The following is a 20,809-nucleotide window of genomic DNA, read 5'->3' as shown; positions in this document are numbered from 1 at the left end:
GCACACCTGGCGCCTCTCCTCGGGTGGGGACAGCGTACGTGTGTGTGTTTGTGTGTGTGTGTGTGTGTGTAAGGGGGGGGAGAGGGAGAGGAAGGGGTGAGGAGAGAAGGAGAGGGGGAGGGAGAGAAGGAGAGAAGGAGGAGGGAGGAGGAGGGAGGAGGAGGGAGAGAGGGAGAGGGAGGAGGGAGAGAGAAAGGGAGAGAGGGAGAGGGAGTGGGGGGGTGGGGGGGAGAGGGAGAGGGGGTGGGGGGGAGAAAGAGAGGGAGGGGAGAGGGAGAGGGGAGAAGGAGGGGGGAGGGGAGAGAGAGGGCAAGGGAGAGAGGGAGGGAGGGGAGAGGGAGGGGGAGAGAGGGGAGGGGGAGGAGGAGAAGGGCAGAGAGGGAGGGGGGAGGAGAGAGAGGGAGACGGAGGGCGAGGCGGGGAGGGGGAGAGGGGAAAGGGAGAGAAGGGGAGAGGAGAGGGAGTGGGGGAGGGGGAGAGAGAGGAGAGGGAGAGAGGGAGGAAGAGAAGGGAGAGAGAGAGAGGGAAGGGGGGAGGGGAGGGGGGAGAGGCGGGAGCTTGTAAACATGGCCGCCGCCCGCGTGCGCCCCGGGGACCACTGCCCCCCGCCCCCGCCCCCGCCCGCGACGTAGTGCAAATCTCAGAGACAAACGGGGAGGGGATAAGGCAACAGTTAGCGGCGCGGCGCCCCGCGTCACGAGAACGGGCGGAAGTCCCTCTCCTCCACCAGGCTCACCGCCGGGTTCTTGAGCTCCTCCTCCGAGGCGGCCACCCTGTAGCCGAGCTGCGCCAGCACGCGGCGGCAGGCGTTCTGCGCGAAGGCCACGATGTCGTAGGAGAGGCGGAAGCGCCACTTCTCGGCCGTGGCCGCCGAGTTGCGCACCGTGCCGTACTTGTGCTTGCCCAGCGTGGGGTCGCCCCGCGTGTTGTTCTGGATCCAGCGGGCCACGTGGCCGTCCAGGGGGATGCCCAGGAACCCGTAGATCTCCTCGGTCTTCTTCATGGGGTTCCGGGCCAGGTCCTCGTAGCGCACCAGCATGTACTTGCCCTTGAGCCAGGGCGGCCGCGTGAGGCCCGTGGACACGGAGTTGGAGAAGTCCTCGCACACCGTGGTCAGCTGCGTCACGTCCAGGTTGTAGGGCCGCCTGCCCGTGCCGTACCACAGGCGCCACAGCCGGTAGGTGTCGCGGAAGGTCTCGCTGCGCGACGCCAGGATGCCGCGCGGGTCCCGCACCAGCTGGATGACCTTGAGGTTCAGGCGCGGGTCTTCGACCAGAGCCCGCAGGTCGTTCACCTCGGGCACGCGCACGGTCTTGATGGCCACGTGGCTGCGCTCGCGGCAGGCCTCGGCGGCCACGGTGAGGTTCAGCAGCCCGCACTTGCGCACGCAGTCGCCCTCTTCCAGGACCTGGTCCGGGGAGCCCGGGGGCTCGCACACGGGGCGCGAGCACAGCACGCGGCTGGCGCCGCGCCGGAAGATGCGGTCGGTGGTGTGGTTGACGGGCGGCGGCTTGATGTAGTTCTCCAGGAAGTAGAGGTCACAGTCGTAGAGACTGCGTAGCAGGTCGCGGCTGGCGCCCAGCATGACCCGCCGGTCGGCCGCGCTCTTGCCCTGCGTGAAGCGCGGGATGAGCGTGTTCTGCACGTGGTAGAGGGGCTCGAACAGGTAGAAGACGTCCAGGTGCTGGTTGAAGAGCTGGCCCACGAAGGAGGAGCCGCTGCGCGTGGTGGCCAGGATGAGGATGTGGGTCTTGCGGGAGGCGTTGTAGGGGAAGGTGGGGCCTTCCTCGCACAGCCGCTCGGCCAGCCCGGCCTCGGCCAGCCCCGGGCACGTGTGGAAGGACTTGGCAGTGAAGGTGCGGATGGCCGTGTACTGGATGGCTATGGAGGCCAGGGCGAGGAGGAGGACAGCCTTCCAGGAACATTGCATGGCTGGGCACCTTCATGGGGCTGCTTCTGCACGGCACGAGTTCTGTGGACACAGGTGGCTGCCGGTCAGGAGCCTGCAACGGCCGGGGCACCGCCCACTCGCTCCCCGGCAAGCGCTGGTCTCCGGGGCGCCTGGGCAGCTTCCGCAGGAAACCACCACTCAGGAAGCTGCGCATCGGATGCCCTGTTCCCCCCGGGGGTTTTGCCTACATTTGCTGCAAGGGCCTCACTCACAGGCTCTGAGTTCCTCAGAGGGGACCCCGGCACGGAAGCCTAGCTCCCCACACCTCAGCCCTGCCCTGTGACTGCCCTCCCGCCCTGCCCCTGCCAGCGGCTCCTTCCCCCTCCACCTGCTGGCGCCGGCACTGCCAAGCCTCTGTCCCCTGTCCACCGCCAGGGAGAGGAAGGGGTGAGGTGCACCTGGCCCAAGCCCCTGTGCAGGAAGGACCTGCGCCCCATGGGCTGAGGAGTGGCCAGCACCAGTTCATCTCTGCCAGCTGTACTACTCCAGGCGCGGGCCCCTGAGCTCCTGCACCGGCCTGGCGCAGGGATGCTGGGGACTGTTCCTTCCTGGGACCTAGGGTCTGCCCCTGGTCACAGAGTCCTCAAGGGTCTGGCTCCAGGGTCTCTACCCCTCTCCCCTGTTGCCTCTGGGGGATGGGAGGGGCAGCAGGGAAGGAGGGGGCAAGGGGTGCCAAGGGCCCGGGGCAAGGAGCCAACCTGAGCATCCTGCCATGTCCCAGGGGAGGCCACTCAGCTAACACAGGAGAGTCAGCCACTTACTAAGAGGGAGCGCTCTGAGCCAGCCGGTCTGCAGCCACCAGCGTCGTCTCTGGGCCTGGCCACTGGTTCCAGCCTGCGCGGCAGCGTCACAGCCAACAGTCTGTGGGAGACAGAGGGAGAGGTGGAGTCTCCAGGGTGAGGCTGGGCTCTCTCTGCCCCAGGGTCTGCCCTCCCCCCACTCCCCGCACAGAGCCTACCCACCCAGCCACCCAGACGTGGAACTGACTCCACAGCCCCAGCTAAGCCAGCACCAGCTCCCACCCAGCAGTCTGCCCCCCACATCCTGAGCTCGCTTCGCCTACCCCACCCAGCCCTGTACCTCCTCAGGGCAGGGTCTCTGCTCACGCCAGGGCCTGTGGTGGCCCGAGCACAGCCCAGGTGGCTTCTGCATTCTAACTCGGCGAAGGAAACCTGGCCTTTCAATATGCAACTTGCTGAGAGACCCTCCCCCACCCCACCCACCAGGGGAGGGCTGGCGAAGTGGGCAAGGACGGGGGGCTCACCTCGGGCCTCCGTGTCCACGGGCAGCTCTGGAGGGCCAGTCTTCATCCAAGCACACGGCAGAGGAGTGCAGCTACCTGAAACTCAAGGCAGCAGTGGGCCAGGGCGCATTCCCGGCCTTGGCACGCGGGGCACAGCGGAAGTTACAGCGCCGAGGGCACAGCCCAGCACTTCTGGAAGCCTGTTCTGGAAGCAGAGAGAACCAGCCTGAGCCCACGTGCCTGCTTTAACCTGCACCTGGTAGATTCCCCAGCACCCGTGCTCCGTCCCACCTTAAACGCAGTTGGCCTAAGGGCAGCCGTGTGGCACAGCAGTGAAGATGCACCTGGGATACGTGCCATCAAGATGGAACCCTGACTCTCCACTCCCAACACCAGCTTCCCGCTGCTGCGCCCTGGGAGGCAGCCCCTGCCACCCACGTGAGCTACCCACACCGAGTTCCCGGCTCCCAGCTTTGGCCCGCCTCCACTGTTGCAGGCATTTGGGGAGTGAACCAGAGGATGGGAGATCTCTCTCTCTCTCTCTCTCTCTCTCTCTCTCTCTCTGCCTTTCAAATAAATACGGCGTCAAAACCATTTTAGCAAGAAGAATGTACTTGGCCTTCACGCGTGCATTCAGATCATGTCCCCAGTCCACCTGTGCCCAGATGCCATGCCCGCCCCCTCCCCCCGCCCTCTGGCCGAGGCATGCGCTCATATGCTTTGTGAGTATTCTTGCCACACCTGGCTGTCTGGCCCGTGTCTTTAGAGGGGTGAAACAAGTTGCCCCCTGCTCAGCTCACGCAACTTCCGGCAACCTTACAACCCCCACTGGGAGGTCAGGGTCCGCATTCCCATTGTTCAGATGGGGTAAACTGAGGCACAAGCACTAAGACAGTGTGCAGAAGCAAGCAGGCCAGGGCAGACGCCAGAGTCCCTCCGGGTCGGATCCCCACACCATCAGCTCAGCGGGAAGAGGCAGGCACAGGGTCTGGGCTGAGCTGACAGTGGGCCTGCCACGGCTCTGGGGCCTGGATGTGCTGTTTAAAATGCAGGACTCCACCTAGGGATCCAGGAAGCGGCATCAGGTCGCCCAGGGGCACCGTCTGGAGTCTGAGGAAACCTGTCAATGGTGCAGGGAGAAAGCCCTGTCCACTTGGAACCTGACCCACTCCCGCCGGCCAATCTGCCCAGGTGCCCGGGACAGATCTGACAGCCTTAAAAGAAACAGGAGCAGCCATCAGTACCAGCGCCTGTTCATTCATGGACATTTCCTAGCTGGCCGGCAGGCGCCTGCTGGGAGTGCACGGCCTGCACATGTATGCATTCGCTCGTCTCGGCCTCACACCCACCCCAGGAGCTCGATGCTGTTGCAGCCCCATTTTACAGATAAGGAGACTGAGGTTGCTGCAAGTTAAGTAACTTCTCCACAGCTCAGCTCCCAGGGGAAGGGTGGAGCCAGGAGCCCAGCCCTGGCAGTGTGCTAGGAAATACGGATCCAGCCCCCAAATACACTCCTGTCCCCCTCCTCCCCTCCCCACCGGAGCAGGAAACAGGACCCCTAAGGAGTCTTCGCTGCGACGCGAGGATTCCAGTTCCCAAAGCAGAATGCACGCAGGACTTTCTTTGCAAAGCGGCATCTCGCTGCCTGGCCCGCTCCACCTCCACCCAAAGTGAAGGCCGGACTGGGGCTGTTGCTTGGCTGTCAGGAGTCACTGAATGTGGAAGCCCCCGGACACGAGACTCGGCTTCAGCGGGCGCAGCCTGGGCACCAAGGACAGGGCTGGGCAAAGGCCAGGGGAGGGCAGGGCCAGGGCGTGGGAATGGGAGGATGGGGGAAGGCAGGCTCCCCCGGAAATCGCCCTGCTCTCCTGCCAGCCTGGCAGAGCCGGGCCCAGGGCTGGCCAAGCGTCCTTGGTATGCGGCCGGCGTCTGTCCTGGAAACCAAAGGCGCCCAGGCCAGGTCCTCTTGTTCCCTAGGGACCCTTGGCCACAGATGTCCTCAATGGCCTGGGAGGCCCCCAGAGTCCCTCCCGGGACATCCAGAAGCCCCTGGCACGGCCTCCCTCCACCTCAGGCCCTGGATGCAGGAGCCCAGACTCTGTCGTTTCGGCTGGAAGACAGGGGAGATAACGCGGAGCAAGGTCGAACTGCAGCAGAGGCCAAGTGCAAGGCCCGGGCCCAAGGTGGGCCTCGCCCACATCGGAAGCTGTGATTCAGAGCTGGGAGCTCAGGCCGGAGCCCTGGCCCCTGGCTGTGGCACTCAGCAGGCGAGCGCCCCTGGGTGATTCCCCAGCTAGGAGGGGGCTTCAAACACTCTGCAGGGGGGAAATGGAATGAAAAGATCCGTGCGTTTTGGTGCACAAAGTTTTTCTGAAGTCCATGCACGGTTTTTTCCTCATACGCAATCTCCATGCACTGTCTGAAGCTCTCTCCTGGGCGTGGGTTTCAGAAAAGACACAAACTTAACTTTCAATTCCATTTCCCATAAGCTTCCAGATGTGGAGCGCTCGTGGTTGACACTTGGGCTCTGGGACCAGCCCTGAGCATCCCAGTCCAAGCAGTTCCCGGCTGTGGGACCTGGGCTCCTGCCTTCCATGCAAAAGAGGGAGAATTTTAACGAGGGCGCTGCGAGGACTAATTAGTTGTTACCACTCAGCAGCCAATTCATAGCTTCGCCTTGCATCTTGCCTGGGGGAAGCGCTCCTGCGCCAAGCCATCCCGCAGCCCACGGATCTGAATCTAACAGTGAAATCTGCCCCACCCCCTTCCTCCCGCCCCCTCCCCGCCCTCTGTCCCCAGGGACAGCGTCCTCCGCTGAGCCACTGCAGTGGCCTTCCTGCTGCCCTCCAGTGGCCGTCTCCGGCAGCGCAGCCTCCTCGCCTCGCTTCGCTGCAGCGCGGACCCGGCCCGCGGGAGGTGAGGTTGCCAGATGCAGTGAGGTGTGAGGCCCTCGGCGCCACCGTGTGCCACCCCCACCCCCCACCCCGGCTCAGCTGCAGCAAGCAGCAACAGGAGGCCTCGCCGCCTCCAGGGTCCCGTCGGCAGAACAGCCCAAGGCCTCTGCCTTTCCCGGGGCTGGCGACCTCGGACCCGGCCTCTGGCCTCTGGGGTTTCTCCATAGGTCCAGGGACCTGAGAGCTGAGCACAGAGATGCCTGAATCCCAGAAGTCCCCATGCTCCCTCCTCCTGTTGGTCAGAGCCACCCTCATGGCACACAGGGGACCCTCCTGGGCACAGGAAACCCGGTCATCGGGAAGAAATCAGAGCTGGGCATCTCTGCCCCCACCGCGCATGCGCCCCTTCCCCGTCTGCGGCTGCCCTCGGCCCTCCCCGCGGGGCCCAGGAACCCAGGGACTCTGCCTTCTGCCCGGGGCGCCCTTCGCCTCCTGAAAAATCCCAAGCGGCCCGGGGCTGTGGCTCCTTTCGTTTTCCAGACCACAGTCTCCTTAGAAACACAAACCCTCTTCCCAGAAGACGCTGTCGGCGGCCACGATTTTACACGCGTGATCTAGAAGCTCCCTGGAGCTCTGAAGCCAAGGCTTGGGCGTCCCTTCCGTCCCAGAGGGTTCGCCGCGGCGTCGTGCTGGGCCTCGTGCCTGCCCGGGGACATCGCGGAACCGAGCGGGTCAGGCCAGGAACCACCAGCCAAGATGCAGGATGACTGATGTTTACAAAGAGAGGGCCAGACGCACCGGGTGCCGGCCTGCACCCCTTCTGAGCTCAGAGGGGGCGTGAACCTATATGCGTACATACACCTGTGCGTCAGCCACCTCGGGGCCAGGCCCAGGAGGGAGGGGCCGCTCATTCTGGCTTTTGGAGTCAGTGGAGTTTATGAACTTGGGGCACACCGAGAAGCCACCCCACTCGAGAGCTGGAGGGATGGCTGATCACAGGAGGAGGCCCTGGCACCTCACTGCACCCCCATCTTGTCCCCAGGGCCCGGCCCGGTGAGCCATCTCCTCCCCCATTTCCAAAGCCCCAAAGGCCACTGTCCCTGCCTTTGCCCTTGAACCGGGCCACCTGTGCAGGTGCACCACAGGGTGCAGGTGGGACCAGCGCGGGGAGAAAGCAGCATCAGCTCCAGAGAGGCGTGGCTGTCCCAGACACTCCATCCAGCCCAGCAGTTCCAAGGGGTCTCTTGGAGAGCCCTGTGTGCATCCCACTGTGGGCTGTGCCCCCAAGAGGTCACGCCCACTAAAACCCAGGACAGACTTCATGGGGCTGTACCCCAAAGCATCCTTCTCGGAGGGGCGGGGGAGGGATGATGTGATGTGGTCGGCCCCCAGGGGAGCCTGGAACTTCTCTCCGGGGTCACGCCCCCCTCACCCTGAAGCACTGGGAGGTGGCTGGCCCATCCCCCCGCAGAACCTGCCTGACACCCAACCCCGCATTTGCGGAACCTCAGAGCCCAGCCCCAGACCCCAGGGGCAGGACCGGGGCCTCCCTCGGGCGCCTGCAGGGGGCGCCGACTTCTCCCAGGCAATGGGGCTGCGACAGCATCGAGCTCCTGGGGTGGGCATGAGGCCGAGACGAGTGAATGCATGCATGTGCAGGCCGCGCACGCCCAGCAGGCACCTGCTGGCCACTGGGTTCCAAGACCAGCACCCAGTGACCCTTTCAGTGGCTTGGCCATCAGCACAGCTGCCAGCCGCCTCTCCAAGCTCTGCTGTCTCCAGTGTCCACGCGCGATGGCCCTGGGGACACCCCTGGGTCTCTCAAGCATCCCTGGGACATTACCCACAGGCACTGGGTTCAAGTGTCCCTGGGGGGGGTGCAGAGACTGCTGGAGGCCCCCAACAGGCCATACCAGCCCTGGCAGTGTTTGGAGAGGCTGGAACCCATGCCACAGGCTCCTCCACTGGGGCCACTCCCTGCTGTGTGCTGGAGACCCTCCCCGTCCTGCCCCCCCACCTGCCCCGCCCCCGACGCGGGGGCGAGTGTCTGACCTGCTGGCCCCCGCACAAGGCCCCAGTGTGCCCAGCTCCTCTCAGGGAGAGATGAGTCATAGGCCCTGGTTCTCTGTCTCAGCCTGGCCTGCGGTAGGCGGGACGCTCCTGCCCCGATGCTGGGCGGAAAAGCCCCGGTTTCCTGTCTCCCCCTCACCACCACCACCCACCCCGCAGCCACAGTCACAGCCGAGGCCCCACCCCCTGGACACCGGGGCCTCGTCCCATCCTCCCAGCTTCCAGGATGGGAAAACATCAACAGGAGCCCGAGCTCAGCTGTGGCTGAGCCGCTGGGGGAAGGAGCCAGCCGTCTCCGTCTCCGTCTCCGGCCACCTGCAGGAGCCCCAACTGGCCCCATGGGGCCCAGAGGGCTGGGGTGGGGGTGGAGGGACAGGCAAGTGGGACAAGGGGTAAGCTGCCACGAGGGTCACCCACACTGCCTAGGGAAGTCCCTACTCTGTTCCTGATCCCAGCCTCCGGTTAACTCCCGCCCAAGGGGACGGCAGGGGATGGCTCAAGGGGCTGGGATCCCCCCACTCACAAGGAAGACCTGGGTTGGGTTCCTGGCTCCAGGCTTCATCCTGGCCCTGGCTGTTGAAAGCATTTGGGAAGTGAACCAAACCTCTCTCTCTCTCTCTCTCTCATAAACTAAGTAAACAAATAAAAATCCACATGGGTTGGGGGGCAGCTGGAACAGTGCCCCAGGGGAGATCAGAGATTGCCTTCCTAGACAGTGGCTCATCAAGTTCCTGAGGGTAGGGGCCCCCTGGCCCCTCCAAGGGTCTGTGCCAGCCCCCGCTTCCCGGGAGGCCCCCTCCCCAGCTGGAGGGCAGGATCGAAGACCCTCACGGCAGGTCTTACCCTGACCAGTAAGAGCCCCAATACTGTCTGTCCCACTCAGGGACCTGGGGCCTGGGGGAGGCAGGCTGACGGACGTTGGAGGGGCTTTATGACCCAGGAGCACGCTACACCCAAAGGCCATGCAGCCAAGAAGACATCAAAGCAGGTGTTGGCTCCCACCTGCCCTGAGAGTAGCTACCGTCGGGCACAGCACAGGGCTCAGAGCCCAGATAAGGGGCCCCTGCTCCCTACCCCAGAGCTCATCACTAGCCCACCGCTGGTCCCCTGCACCAGCACTCACCCTGTCACCCTGTCACCCCTTCCTCCCGAGGGTGATGTCTCACGGAGAGCCGCAGCCCCACCCATCGGGCACGTGGCTCCCATGACGCTGAGGCGTCCACCTGTCCCGCATCACGAGCCTGGGGAACGGTGAGGGCCCAGGGCCCAGAGGGGTCAGCGGCTTGCTCACCCAGCTCGGCAGGGCCAGGGCACAGACCTGAGTCCCGGTCACAGGGCACTGGCGAGCCAGAGCGCTCCCCTGAGGCGTTCCCCTTTCTTTTCCCACTCTGACCCCTAAGTCCTCTGCACCACCTCCCGTGGGGTGCTGCTGGCCCTGTACAGACACCTGAAATATCTGAGCCCAGTGTGGCCATGCCCAGTCCCGGGAAGCCCCGCCCTCTCTGAGTGGCAGGCACCCAGGGAGGGGAGGCCACCCCCGCCTCCCAGGGCAGTTGAGAGGCTTCAAGGAGACCACACACATACAGCCCTTAGAATGGTGCTGGCGCTCGCTCGGTGATCACTCCGGCACTGGGACCTGTGCATTTACACCTGCTGGGCACGGGCCCCGTAGGCCAGCACCAGGCTCTCCCCAGCTGTGGTCCCCAGCATCCCGCAGGGACTCAGTGGGGCGAGGTGTTCCGAAACCATCAGCAGATACCAGCAGAGACCCCAGAGAGGGGCCGAGACCCCAGCCCGGAGTTGGGGACGCCTTGCAGAGCAGACACGAAGAGGGAATCTCTAAACGTTTAGAACCACTCGGGCGCCCCGTGCCCCTGCGCGGCACCGTGGGGATTTATAAAGAACAAATCATGCCTGACAAACGTGATAGCTTTCTTGATAGAATTACAAGACTGGCGGATGAAGGAAATGCAGGCAGGGTGATATATCTTGATTTTTAGCAGAGCAGTTGATACAGCGCCTCGAGTAATCTTACAAAATTAATTCAAACAGACTTGGCCCTAAGCGCTTGTCGGGAGGCTTGAAAGCAGAAGGGGGCAGGTCCCTGGAGGTGTGGGGGAGTTGGGCTCGGAGGTGGGGCGCCCAGGGGGAAGGGGAGGGCAGGGAGGAGTCCCAGAGTGGGGGCAGGGCGGCCGAGCCCCAGGCCTGGGTCCCATCTCACCCAACATCTTCATTAACGATCCCAAGCAAGGGAGTAAACAGCCCGTAAATGAAATCTGCAGAGGATGTTAAATCAGAAGGTGTTCCCAACACCAATGAGGACAGCAAAGGCGGTGCAGGGAGAGTGGGAAAGACCCTTGGCGGGAGACTGACAGCAGGCAGGGTGGAGGGCGCTGAGCCATCACTGCTCCCCACCCCCCAATCTCCCCGGGGTAAGCCCTGCTCCGGCCCCAGCTGGCTGGGCTGGACCCTAGCAGTGAGCTGGTGATGGGCTCGGGCCCTAAGCCTGCCCGGGGAGCAGGGCCCTCTGGCAGCTCTTGGCCAGTAGAGGTTCTGACCTGGGGGGAAGGAAGGGTCTGTCAGCCTTCGGGGGAGTTCTTAATGGTGCGTTGGCTGATCACCCACCGGAGGCAGCTGCTTCTCCAGGCGGGTGAACCAGCGTCTGCAGGATCTGGGGAGGTGGGCCGTCCCTCCCCACCCCCTTCTGTCCATCAGGGGGAACCCCGTCTCCACCCAAGAGGCTGCAGGGCCGACAGTGACGCAGAGGGCTGAGGCAGGAGAGCCACCTGGCACCTGGTGCTTTGCTCCCTTAAGGCTCGTGGACAAGTGGGCTCTGGGTAAGAGGCAGGGCTGCCTGGCGCCCTGCGGGGCCCTGGCAACCAGACAGAGATTCTCAATGGGAAGAAATGGGTGGCCGGCTGGGGAAGGGGCTGCAGGGTAGAACAGCCCAGGCGGGTGGCGGGACCACCTGCTGGGCCGGGAGGGTGGTGGCCAGGACACGTGAACACACAAGGGAGTTTCTTCCAATCCTTTAACAAGGAGGGCGCGAAGCGAACCACTTGCTGCTGTTCCCAACAGTAATGCACTTGACCTTCACAGCAGTGCAAGCTGGGCGCTCGCCTGCTCCCCACTTGACAGACAGAGGAGGAAACGGAGGCACCCGGGAGCCTTGGCACCCAGGCAGCAGGAGAAGCGGCAGCCTGCAGAGGGCGGGGGCTGCTGGGCCCCGGGCTCTGAGGGGGGCGCTCTGGCAGGGGGCGGGGGGGGGGGCGGAGGGAGCCAGGAGCCCGGCCCGCGGCGCCTTTTCTCACTCTGCCGCACTTGTGGAGCCGGATTGTACTATATGGTTCCCCCACCCCCACCCCACCCCATCGCCGAGCTACGCTGAGTCCTCCGAACAAGTCTGTTTCCATGGCAACCATACAGTGACTCAGGGCTTCGGGACCTTCTCTGAACCAGATTATGAATATCAATGCTCACTCCCTGCTCGATGCAGAGCGGAGTTGGGAAAGTGAAGAGAGGCTCACAGGGGGCGAGCGAGGGGGCCTGGGGAACCGGGGGGTGGGGTCACACACCCTGGGGTGAGGGCCTAGCCTAGCACCTGCCCACCTCCCTCCCCTCTAACAGACCGCCCAAGCGCAGGTGGGCCCCTCCGGTACCTGACACCCCCCCCAACGTCAGTGCCATCAGCACCCCTGCCTCTGGAGCTGGGGCCCTCTGGGCTGGAGTGGGGGATGGGGTGGGCAGGGGCATCTACACCCCTCTTTCCTCGAGGGGCCTACACAGAGCAGAGAAGCTCAAGGGGCTGGGGCTGGGGGCCGGGGGAGCTGTCTGTGGGAAGAACTTGACTTCAGAGGCCGAGGAAGAAATCTCTAGCCAAAGGTTCTGCACCTACGGCTCGAAGAGGGAGAGACGGATTCTAGCGGGGGGGCTGTGCAGGGCTGGGGATAAGCCCCTCCCCACCCCCACTCCGTGGCGGGGCCAGCCTTGGTCCTTGACCCACCAGGAGCAGCCAGGAGCAAGGAACACCGCGGCGAAAGGAAAGTTTGCAGTGCTGGGCTTCTGGCCTCTCAAGGCCAAGGGCAAGTCCACCCCCTCCTTTCCCCAGCAGCTCCCTGAAGACCCAAGAGGGTGAGGAACAGAATAGGTGGGAAGCTTGATACCTCCCTGGCGAATCCGGTGTGTGTGAGTCATAACGCTGAAAAGCACTTTGGAAGAGAAACAGGGTCATGGTGACGCCTGTGCGTGTCACCGGCTGCGCACTGGCCGCCCAGGTACGCCCTCCACCTGAGCCTGCCCAGGGTGGAGGGATCCCTGCTGGCTGCTGCGGACCCTCGGTCCCACCTGCTTGCCTCCTAACACCTACCGGTTCCCGTGGCTTTGCAAAAACAGCCACCTTCCCAGCCAGGGGGCTGCCCGCGCGCCCATGCCAGGGCCCCCCAGGAAACACTGGGGTGGATTTCCCTTCTAGACTGGACAGCCCCCCACCCCACCCCAGCCTCCAGCTGCAGGTCAGTGGCCTGAGCCCTTCCTCGGGCTCCTGGACCCCGGGGTCGGCCCTTCCTAGGGCATTTCAAGTCCGACTGGAGGAAGCCAGCGCCGGGCTGAGGCAGCCGCACCGCCATAGGGCGGCCGGCTAGGGGGCGGGGGCACACGAGGGCACTGCAATCAGGCCCGGGCGCCGCCTGAGCGGACCCTGGCCTCTCTCTCTGCTTTCTCGGGCAGCTTGGCCTTTGAAGCCCTAGCACCCCCCTACTCTGAGCTTGACTGCGAAGGCATGCGCGGGTCCCTGGAGCCTGGGAGGAGCTGCCACCCCTCCCCCGATCCTACCCACAGGACAGCGGGAGGGTCGCTAGGGCTTCCCGCGGGGGGCTCTGCGCCATCCAGCGGCCCCGGCCCCACAGGAGCCCGGATCCTGGCCGCGCGGTGGGTGCAGATGCGGGGCCAGGGCCCGGAGCAGGGGGCGGTCCCCTGCCTGCCGGTGCAGCCCGGGTTGGGAAAGTTGGTGCGGGCTTGGGGTCTGGAGGCACCTGGGCAGCCCGAGCCGGGCAGATTATGGGACGGTGAGCCCGAGGCAGCTCCCGAGTGCGCTCGGCGGCCCAGGGAGCGCCGCGCCTCTCAACTTTGCCGCCCTCCCCACAGCGGCGTGCGCGCGGCGGCGGCGGGGTGGGGGGGTTGTCCGCTACGATCGCGGGGCGCTCCGGCCACCGACCCTGGCAGCCCCGCCTGTGGCCAGGCCAGCACGCCGCCGGCCCCCGCCCCCGCCCTCGGCACACCGCCGCTGGCGACCGTCCCCGAGCCGAGGGGCGGCTCCCACCGCGCCCGCGCCCGCGCCCCTCCCGGCAGCTGCAGCGGAGTCCGCGCCCGCCCGCCCCGGGGCCCGGCGGGCCGGCAGATACCTGGTCGGGGGCGCGCCGGGAGCCGCTGCGGCGCCCAGCGCCGGCTCCATCCTCGGGTCTGGAGTCAGGCTCGCCGGGGGCCCGCGGGCAGCGGCGGCGGCGGCGGCGGCATCCTCCGCCTCCCGCGCCCTCCTCCTCGGCCTCCCGCCTCCCTGCTCTTCCTCCGCCTCCGCGCGCCCCTCACGGGCCCCTCTTCATGGCCTGGGGGCGCGAGCCCCGGGCGGCTCGAGCAGCCGAGTTCGTCCTCCGGGGACCGGGACGCGGGGACCCGAGGGGTGATGGGAGCCGGGGCCAGGGACCCAGGGCCTCGCAGCCCCGGGCGCGGGAGCAGAGCAGCAGCCGCAGGCGCCGGAGCCTCGCGGAGCGCCCGCCTCGGTCCCCGAGCCGAGAGCAGCAGCGGCAGCGGCGGCGGCGGCTTCAGCGCCGAGCGAGCAGCGGGCGCTGCGGCCCCGACTCCACCCCCAGAGCCGCCCGCCCCTCGGCTGCCGCCCGCCCCCTGCCCCTCCCCACCCCTTCGCCGCGCGCCCTCCCGCGCCCCGCGCCGCGCCGGCCGCGAGCGCTCGGGACACCCGCTCCGCAGGCCGCCGCCGGTGCCAACCCCCGCCCACCGCGGAGCTGGGGGCCGCGGAGCCACGCCCCCCGGCTGGGGCTGCCTGCGGGCTAGGACGCAGGCCGCGCGCCGGCCCCTGTGCCAGTGCCCTGCTTCCCCCAGCCCGAGGGCGCTGCTCTTAGTACTGCCCACGCCCCCTCCCCCGAAGTCCGGCCCGGGACCCACGCGTCCTCTGCCAGTGCCAGGGCGGGACTCGAGGCCCCCTGCCCGCAGCCCACCACCTTTGGGTGCCAATAGCCAAGCCCCGCCCCGCCCCTTTACTTCTCAGTGGTCCCTCCTGGGGAGCGGGGTCCAGGGTGGCCCTGGGGAGCGGTGGCTTGGCTTGCTGAAGGACCCGCGCCCACCTGCTCCCTAGGCGCCCGCGGCCAGCGCTGCGGAGCCACTGCCACCGGGAGGAGGGAGACCCCCTGCAGAGCGCCCCGGACTGAGCAGCTCCCAGGGCTGGCCACATGGACACCAGGGACTGGTTGGGGACAAGGCAAACGGGTGCCCCAGCTCTCCCAGTGCGTGGAGGAGATCAGGGATGGGCCTTGAGTGATCTTGTGATCAGCCGCCCCGGGTGATCTGCCTTCCAAATGGCGGGGAGTCCCAGCCCTGCCATTAAGGTTCAGGGTGACCCAGGCTGGCGGCTCCTGGGCCTGTTGGGTCATCCCGGGAAGGGGCAGGTGTTTGGCTGGCTGACCCTCTGACCTCCCCACCTGAGACCCAGTGATCACCTTCTGAGGCCCTGGGGCACAGTCCGCTTGCATCGGAGCCCATCTCTGAATTCTCCCCCAATGAATTCCAGCTGAAGCTTCTCCATGGTTCCAGAAAGGGGCAGGGGCGGGGGGGCGGGGGCAGCAGGGCGATGGACGGCTGGACACTTCCAGGAGCATCCTCAGACCCTCACCAAGGTCTGGGAAGGTGGCTGCCGCCCCGCCTCACACAGCAGATCGGGGTGAAGCCAGCCTGCCAAGGGTTTGCTGTGTGACTGTGTGCGCCAGGCAACCTCTCTGTGCCTCGGTACCCGCACACAGAAGATGGAGAACCCAGTGCTCACCTCGTGGGGCGGGCTGCAGCGAGCACCAGATGTTTGCAACATGGGTATAATCTGGCTGGTGGGGGTTTGGAGCATCCAGGACCGAGCTGTCAGTTACCGGGAGGAGAGACTCGGATTATCAAGAAAGTCCCCAGAGAACCAGGTGGCACGAAGCCTCTAACCCAAGAGTCACACCAGACCAAATGGCCCTTGATCTTGGTCAAGACTGCAAAGTCATAATTATAACCCCCACCCCACCGCACCCGAAGCCGCGGGCCCAGCGTCATCAGGCAGTGGCTCACAGGGGCCTCTGCCTCCGGCCCCCACCCTTGGCTCCAAGGCGGCTGGAGCTGTTTCACCACCTGCCCCCAGGGGGTGGCGCTGTTCTGGGGACACCAAGGGCCACGGCCGTCTAGACTGCTTGCTCTCCAATTCTCTCCCCCCACGCACACCTCCCTGGAAAACCGAGCTCCTGTTGCCCCCCCCGGGGGGGGGGCTGAGCTACCAGAACCTTCCCTGTCACCCAGAGCTAATCCCGGCCCACGCCGTCAGCCTGCAGAATCGGAGCGGTTGAGAGAGCGCGTTCCCTATGTGGATCCACGCCTGCTTTCCCAGATCCGGGTGTATTTTGGGCGGAGAGGAGGGAAATGTGCACCGGGCTGACACAGAGAGCTTGGTGCGGCCGTAATGCAAACATGAGTGGGATCCGGAGGGCTGTTGTTGGGTGTTGTTGTTGTTTAAAGAACATTTAGAGTCTAAAAATGGACAAAAGACCCGGTCTCAGGAACACTAGGATTCTGTTCCCAGTTTCCTGGAGTCTCCCACTGGGCCAGTGTGGCGTTTCTTAGACACCTACTGCTGGAGGCACTGTGCTGTGGCAGGTGCCGGGCGGAAGCAAGGTAACTGAAGCAGGGGCAGTTGTTATTATAATGCACCCTTGGGAGCCACAGGAAGGTGGAACCTTGGAGAGTCATTCTGGGAGGGCTTCCTGGAGGAAGAGGGAGCTGGCTAAGGTTTCAGGGATGCACAGTACCTGGACGGGGCTTATTCGTGAGACAGTAAGGAGATGAATGGCTTGTGTTTGGGGGTCTTACCATGTGCCAGGCACTGCGTTGTTTGCTTTCCTGGGGATTGGTTTTGTTGAACGCCACGAAGGCAGTACTGCTGTTTCCATTTCACAGATGAGGAAGCTGAGAGTCAAGGGGGAGGCACGCCTTGCCCAGGTGTGCAGAGCCCAGGGAGTGCCCAGCTGCCTAACCAGGGAGGTGCCGGCGGGGACAGGCAGGGCGACAGGCAGGCCAGGGAGGGCGGTGGCCGGTGGTAGGACGCCCCCTGCTAGGGTCGCTCCCTCTTCACCCATCAGCTCGCGGGTCCCTGGGGGGACTGGGAGGTTTGCTGGGGGACCTGGGGGCTGGCGAGTGTCGCTGCTTAATACCTTGCAGCTGTCCGTGCCGTGGCGGCCTGTGCCACCCACCTTGTTATTTCAGTCTGTTCTGGGAGATTGATGCCCTGGGCTTTGATTTAAGATCTGCGGCTGCGATCCTCAATTTCCCATGTCTCACGGGGCCTGCTGACGAGGCGGCGAGCGCTTGGGCCGTGGCAACTGGCTCTCCCAGACTTTCCACTCAGGAGCCCACGGCGCCTGTCCAGAAAGTCCCAACCAGCAGCTCCCGGGCAGGGACAGGTGTTGTGGCGGCCGCGGGTGAAGCTGCGGCTTGGGGGGCCCGCATCCCGGATGGGGGTGCCTGGGATCCGGTGCTGTCTCTGCTTCTGTTCCAGCCCCCTGCTAATGTGCCTGGGGAGAAGATGGCAGAAGATGACGCAAGTGCTTGGGCCCCTGCACCCACGTGGGGGCCGAGATGGAGTCCTGGGCTCCTGGCTTTCGTTTGGCCCAGCCCCAGCTCGCTCTCGCGCGCTTGCTCTCTCTCTCTCTCTCATTCTGTCTTTCAAGTAAATGAAACTTTCTTAAAAGTTTGTGGACAAAGAGAACTAAAAGATAATTGGGGGGGGGGGGCGCTAGGTAGAGGCAGGCCCACTGTTGCTGCCCGGGAAGTCCGCCCAGGGCATTCTGGTGAGCCAACTGCGGCCCGCCTGGGCTGCGCGGTCACCCACGGCCACGCAGGAAACACACTGAACCTCCCGCTGAGTCTGCAGCTTTGGGGCGACCAGGCCTCTCCTCACCGCGTCTGCCTCAACTCTGCCCTCTTCTGGGCGAAGTCGGGAGATCCGAACCTCTCAGTGGCGGCAGTAACCTGAGAATCCCACCGCCTTGCCTCGGGCTGGCCACAGGGCGTCCCCACACCCGGGGCCAGCCCAGCTCTGACCCCTAAGGCCACTGGGCGGTGCCAGGCTGTGCCAGCTTCCTGAGAGTCCGCATCAGCATGAAAACCCATCAGCTCCTCCGGCTGAAGCCCCTTGGAAAGCTCCCTCACTCCGCCAGCCATGGGGCCTCCTGGGTACCCCTGTCTCTGGCAGGCAGCCCTGCTCATCGGTCATGTCCTCCGCTCTGGCCCTCAAAACTGCCAGAGGCCAAAGGTCCATTTCAAAGAACGCCCACCGCACCATGGTGTTGTGGCATAGCGAGTTCAGCTGCGCACGCACCGAGTTCGAGTCCCGGCTGCTCCACTTCCGATCTGGCTCCCTGCTAATGACCTGGGGGAGCAGCAGAGGATGGTCCAGGTGCTCGGACCCCTGCCATCCAGGCAGGAGACCCGGATGAAGCTCCAGGCTCTTGGATTGGGTCTGGCCCAGCCCCGTTTACTGTAACCATTTGAGAAGTGAACCAGCAGATGGAAGACCTGTCTGTCTGTCTCTCTCTCTCTCTCTCCGTCACTGCCTTCCAAATAAATCTTAAAACACACACACACACACACACACAGGAGTGCCCCCCTGCCTTGCCAGGCCTCCCTAATTAGGGTCCTTGGCCAGGCCGGGGGCTCCTGGTGCACCCACAGCCCGAGTCCTTGGGCTGCTAGAGTGATCTCTTCACTGACATCGGAGCCCTGGGGCTGGGCCCTGTGCTCTCTTAAGACCTCTGCAGCCAGTGTGTCCTGCTGACGGCCGCAACCCTCAGCCCAGGCCTCGAATCCCTGCTGAGACCAAAGACCCGCACCATTGCCTCTTCCCTCTCTCTCTCTCTCTCTCTGCCCAGAGACAGAAGGAACCCTTCCTGCTCTACTTACAAAACAAAAGCCCCCAGGGCAATGAGGGCATGCCAGCAAACCCTGCTGAACCGGAGGAAGCCGAGATTAGCTGCAGTAAGGAGCCAGGCCCCGGACTCGCATCCTTGTCTGCGACGCCCCCTGCAGGACACATCAGCCGCCCAGCCCTCAGCAGCCACTGTGGGGCCGTGGGCTTCCTGGGCCTTGCAGGGGAGAGAGGCAGGAGTGGGGGAGACCTGGGCCTTGGCCATGGCCATCCCCAGGCTCCTCTCCTCTCCTCTGGTCTCCCGTGATACAGCCTGGAGCTTGCCCGGGTTCTCCAGGGGAGGAGGGGCGGAGGAAACCCCACGGTCAAGTCCAGGCTGTGGCCGTCCCCTCAGCCAGGGTCCCGCACAGAAGCCGACCCTCCCTGGCCAGTGCCACACCTGCCCCAGTGGGTCTTAGGCAGGTTCTTCCCTCCTGCCCCCCCCCCATGGCTGGCACCAGGGCAGATCCTGAGACACTGGGTGCCGGAGCCCTGGGGAGACAGACACTCAAGGCCTCAGCCCCTGTATCTAGTCGGCAGATGGGATCCAGAGATGACGGCCCAGGCCCCGGGGCTGTGGAGGTGACTCAGGAGTCCTGAGCAGGGGGCAGAGCAGGCTCAGGGCTGCAATTAACATGCACAATCTCAGTGATCCCCAGGTGGGGGGGGGGGGGGCTGTTCCCAGGCTGGGAGGCTGGCGCCCTCCTCCTGCCCGGGGCAGCCCCAGCTCCAAGCCGCACCCTTCCCAGCAGTTCAGGGCCCGGACCAGCAAGGTGCAGCAGGAGGCCTGGGACATACCCGGGCCCTCGCCTGAGGCCCCACCCTCGCTGCGGACGCAGGTGCCCTAGGTGGCGGCAGAGGGAAGAAGGGACAGTGCCTGGCTCCAGGCAGCAGTACAGTGACACATGTCCTGGAACTCCAGGCGATCACAGGGCGCTGGCCCGGACTCTGAGGACACGGGCTACCTGCAGTGGCCCTCCGGAAGTGACATCATGCTCTGAAAAACCCTCCCCGCGGCCCCCAGTCTCCTCCCAGGCCCACAGCCACTTCCCTCTGCCACTCCCTCCTCTCTCACCCACTGTCCCATGGCACCGGGCAGGCATGGGGACATCAGAGGTGTGGAGGTCAGGAGAGAGGGGAGGAACCCTGGGGAGGGCCTGTGGACGGGGCAGACTGGCGCTGCACACGTGGGGAGTCAGCCCCCAGGGATGCCTGCAAGTCCTGCCTCCTGGAGCAGGTTCCAGTCAGAACCGCCTGGGGAGGGCGGGGCAGCTTCCGGGATGTTCCCCGAGGCTCGATCCCTTGGGCCCTCATCGTCCACTTTCCTCCACTCACCCTGTTCTTAGGCCAAACGTGTCCCCAGCCTCTCGGCTCCACAGTGCCCATGTTGGCCCCAGAGTCCACTGTCCACAGTGCCCCAGGCCTCCAGGGCGGTCAGGAGCCACAGGCCCTGGATGTAGAACGAGGCGACCTCAGACCTCCAGCCCCCCCACTCTCCCGCAGGCGCAACCGAGGCTCCTCCTCTCCTCCCTCTGGGGACCGACGGAGAGTGGATGTCCCTGCCGGGTGTGGCCAGCCCTTGGTCAGAGGCCTATGGGCACCTCCAGCTGGACAGCCCGGCCCTGGTCAGCAGCCACACTGGCTGGCTCTGGGAACTGAGCCCAGGAACAATGGGGCCATTCACTCTGCCTGGGCCTCGCACAATGACCTTCTTGGTCTATCTCCGTGGCTAGACGGGGTGTGGGTGCTAAGTGTGTGTGTGTGTGTGTGTGTGTGACACACACGGAGGAACTGAAGGTAGCTGCCAAGCCCAAGCACAGGCAGCAGACAGCGCAGCCCTAGGGACTTATTTCCACTGGTCTTGATCCTTTTGTTGAAGATGATTGCTGGGGGCCGGCGCTGTGGCGCAGTGGGCTAAGCCTCTGCCAGCAGCGCCGGCATCCATATGGGCACCGATTCGTGTCCTGGCTGCTTCACTTCCCATCCAGCTCTCTAATTGCCTGGGAAAGCAGTGGAAGATGGCTCAAATGCTTGGGGCCTGCACCTGTGTGGGAGATCTGGAAGAAGCTCCTGGCTCCTGGCTTCGGATTGGCCCCAGTTGTGGCCATTGTGACCACTTGGGGAGTGAACCAGCAGATGGAAAACTTCTCTCTCTCTCTCTCCTTTCTGTCTGTAACTCTGCCTCTCAATATTTTTAAATGATTGCTTCGGCCTGCGCTGCAGCTCACTAGGCTAATCCTCCACCTGTGGCGCTGGCACACTGGGTTCTAGTCCCAGTCGGGGTGCCAGTTTCTGTCCTGGTTGCTCCTCTTCCAGTCCAGCTCTCTGCTGTGGCCCGGGAAGGCAGTGGAGGATGGCGCAAGTCCTTGGGCCCTGCACCTGCATGGGAGACCAGGAGGAGCACCTGGCTCCTGGGAGAAGCACCTGGCTCCTGGGAG

At 65.0% G+C, this 20,809-nt stretch overlaps 1 protein-coding gene across 2 annotated transcripts; it reads right to left on the bottom strand.

Annotated features, from left to right (window-relative positions):
* Window positions 1–462: 462 nt before the first annotated feature.
* On the bottom strand, window positions 463–13,999 carry CHST1 (carbohydrate sulfotransferase 1). Of its 2 annotated transcripts, none has more exons than XM_002709072.6 (4): window positions 13,558–13,999; window positions 3,216–3,399; window positions 2,713–2,812; window positions 463–1,972 (listed from the first exon to the last, which is right to left on the bottom strand). In XM_002709072.6, the coding sequence occupies exon 4, from the start codon at window positions 1,928–1,930 to the stop codon at window positions 695–697; it is 1,236 nt and encodes a 411-aa protein (XP_002709118.1). In that variant the 5' UTR covers window positions 1,931–1,972; window positions 2,713–2,812; window positions 3,216–3,399; window positions 13,558–13,999; the 3' UTR covers window positions 463–694. The 2 variants fall into 2 exon arrangements, with proteins under 2 accessions (XP_002709118.1, XP_051708590.1); XM_051852630.3 differs by having other exon boundaries at window positions 3,216–3,290.
* Between the last annotated feature and the right edge of the window lie 6,810 nt (window positions 14,000–20,809).

This window comes from Oryctolagus cuniculus, chromosome 1, assembly GCF_051225735.1.
Source record: "Oryctolagus cuniculus isolate XC-2025 breed Fujian yellow rabbit chromosome 1, ASM5122573v1, whole genome shotgun sequence".
Classification (NCBI taxonomy): domain Eukaryota; kingdom Metazoa; phylum Chordata; class Mammalia; order Lagomorpha; family Leporidae; genus Oryctolagus; species Oryctolagus cuniculus.
Note: the sequence above shows the minus strand (reverse complement) of the source record. Positions and strands in the feature narration are given on the sequence as shown.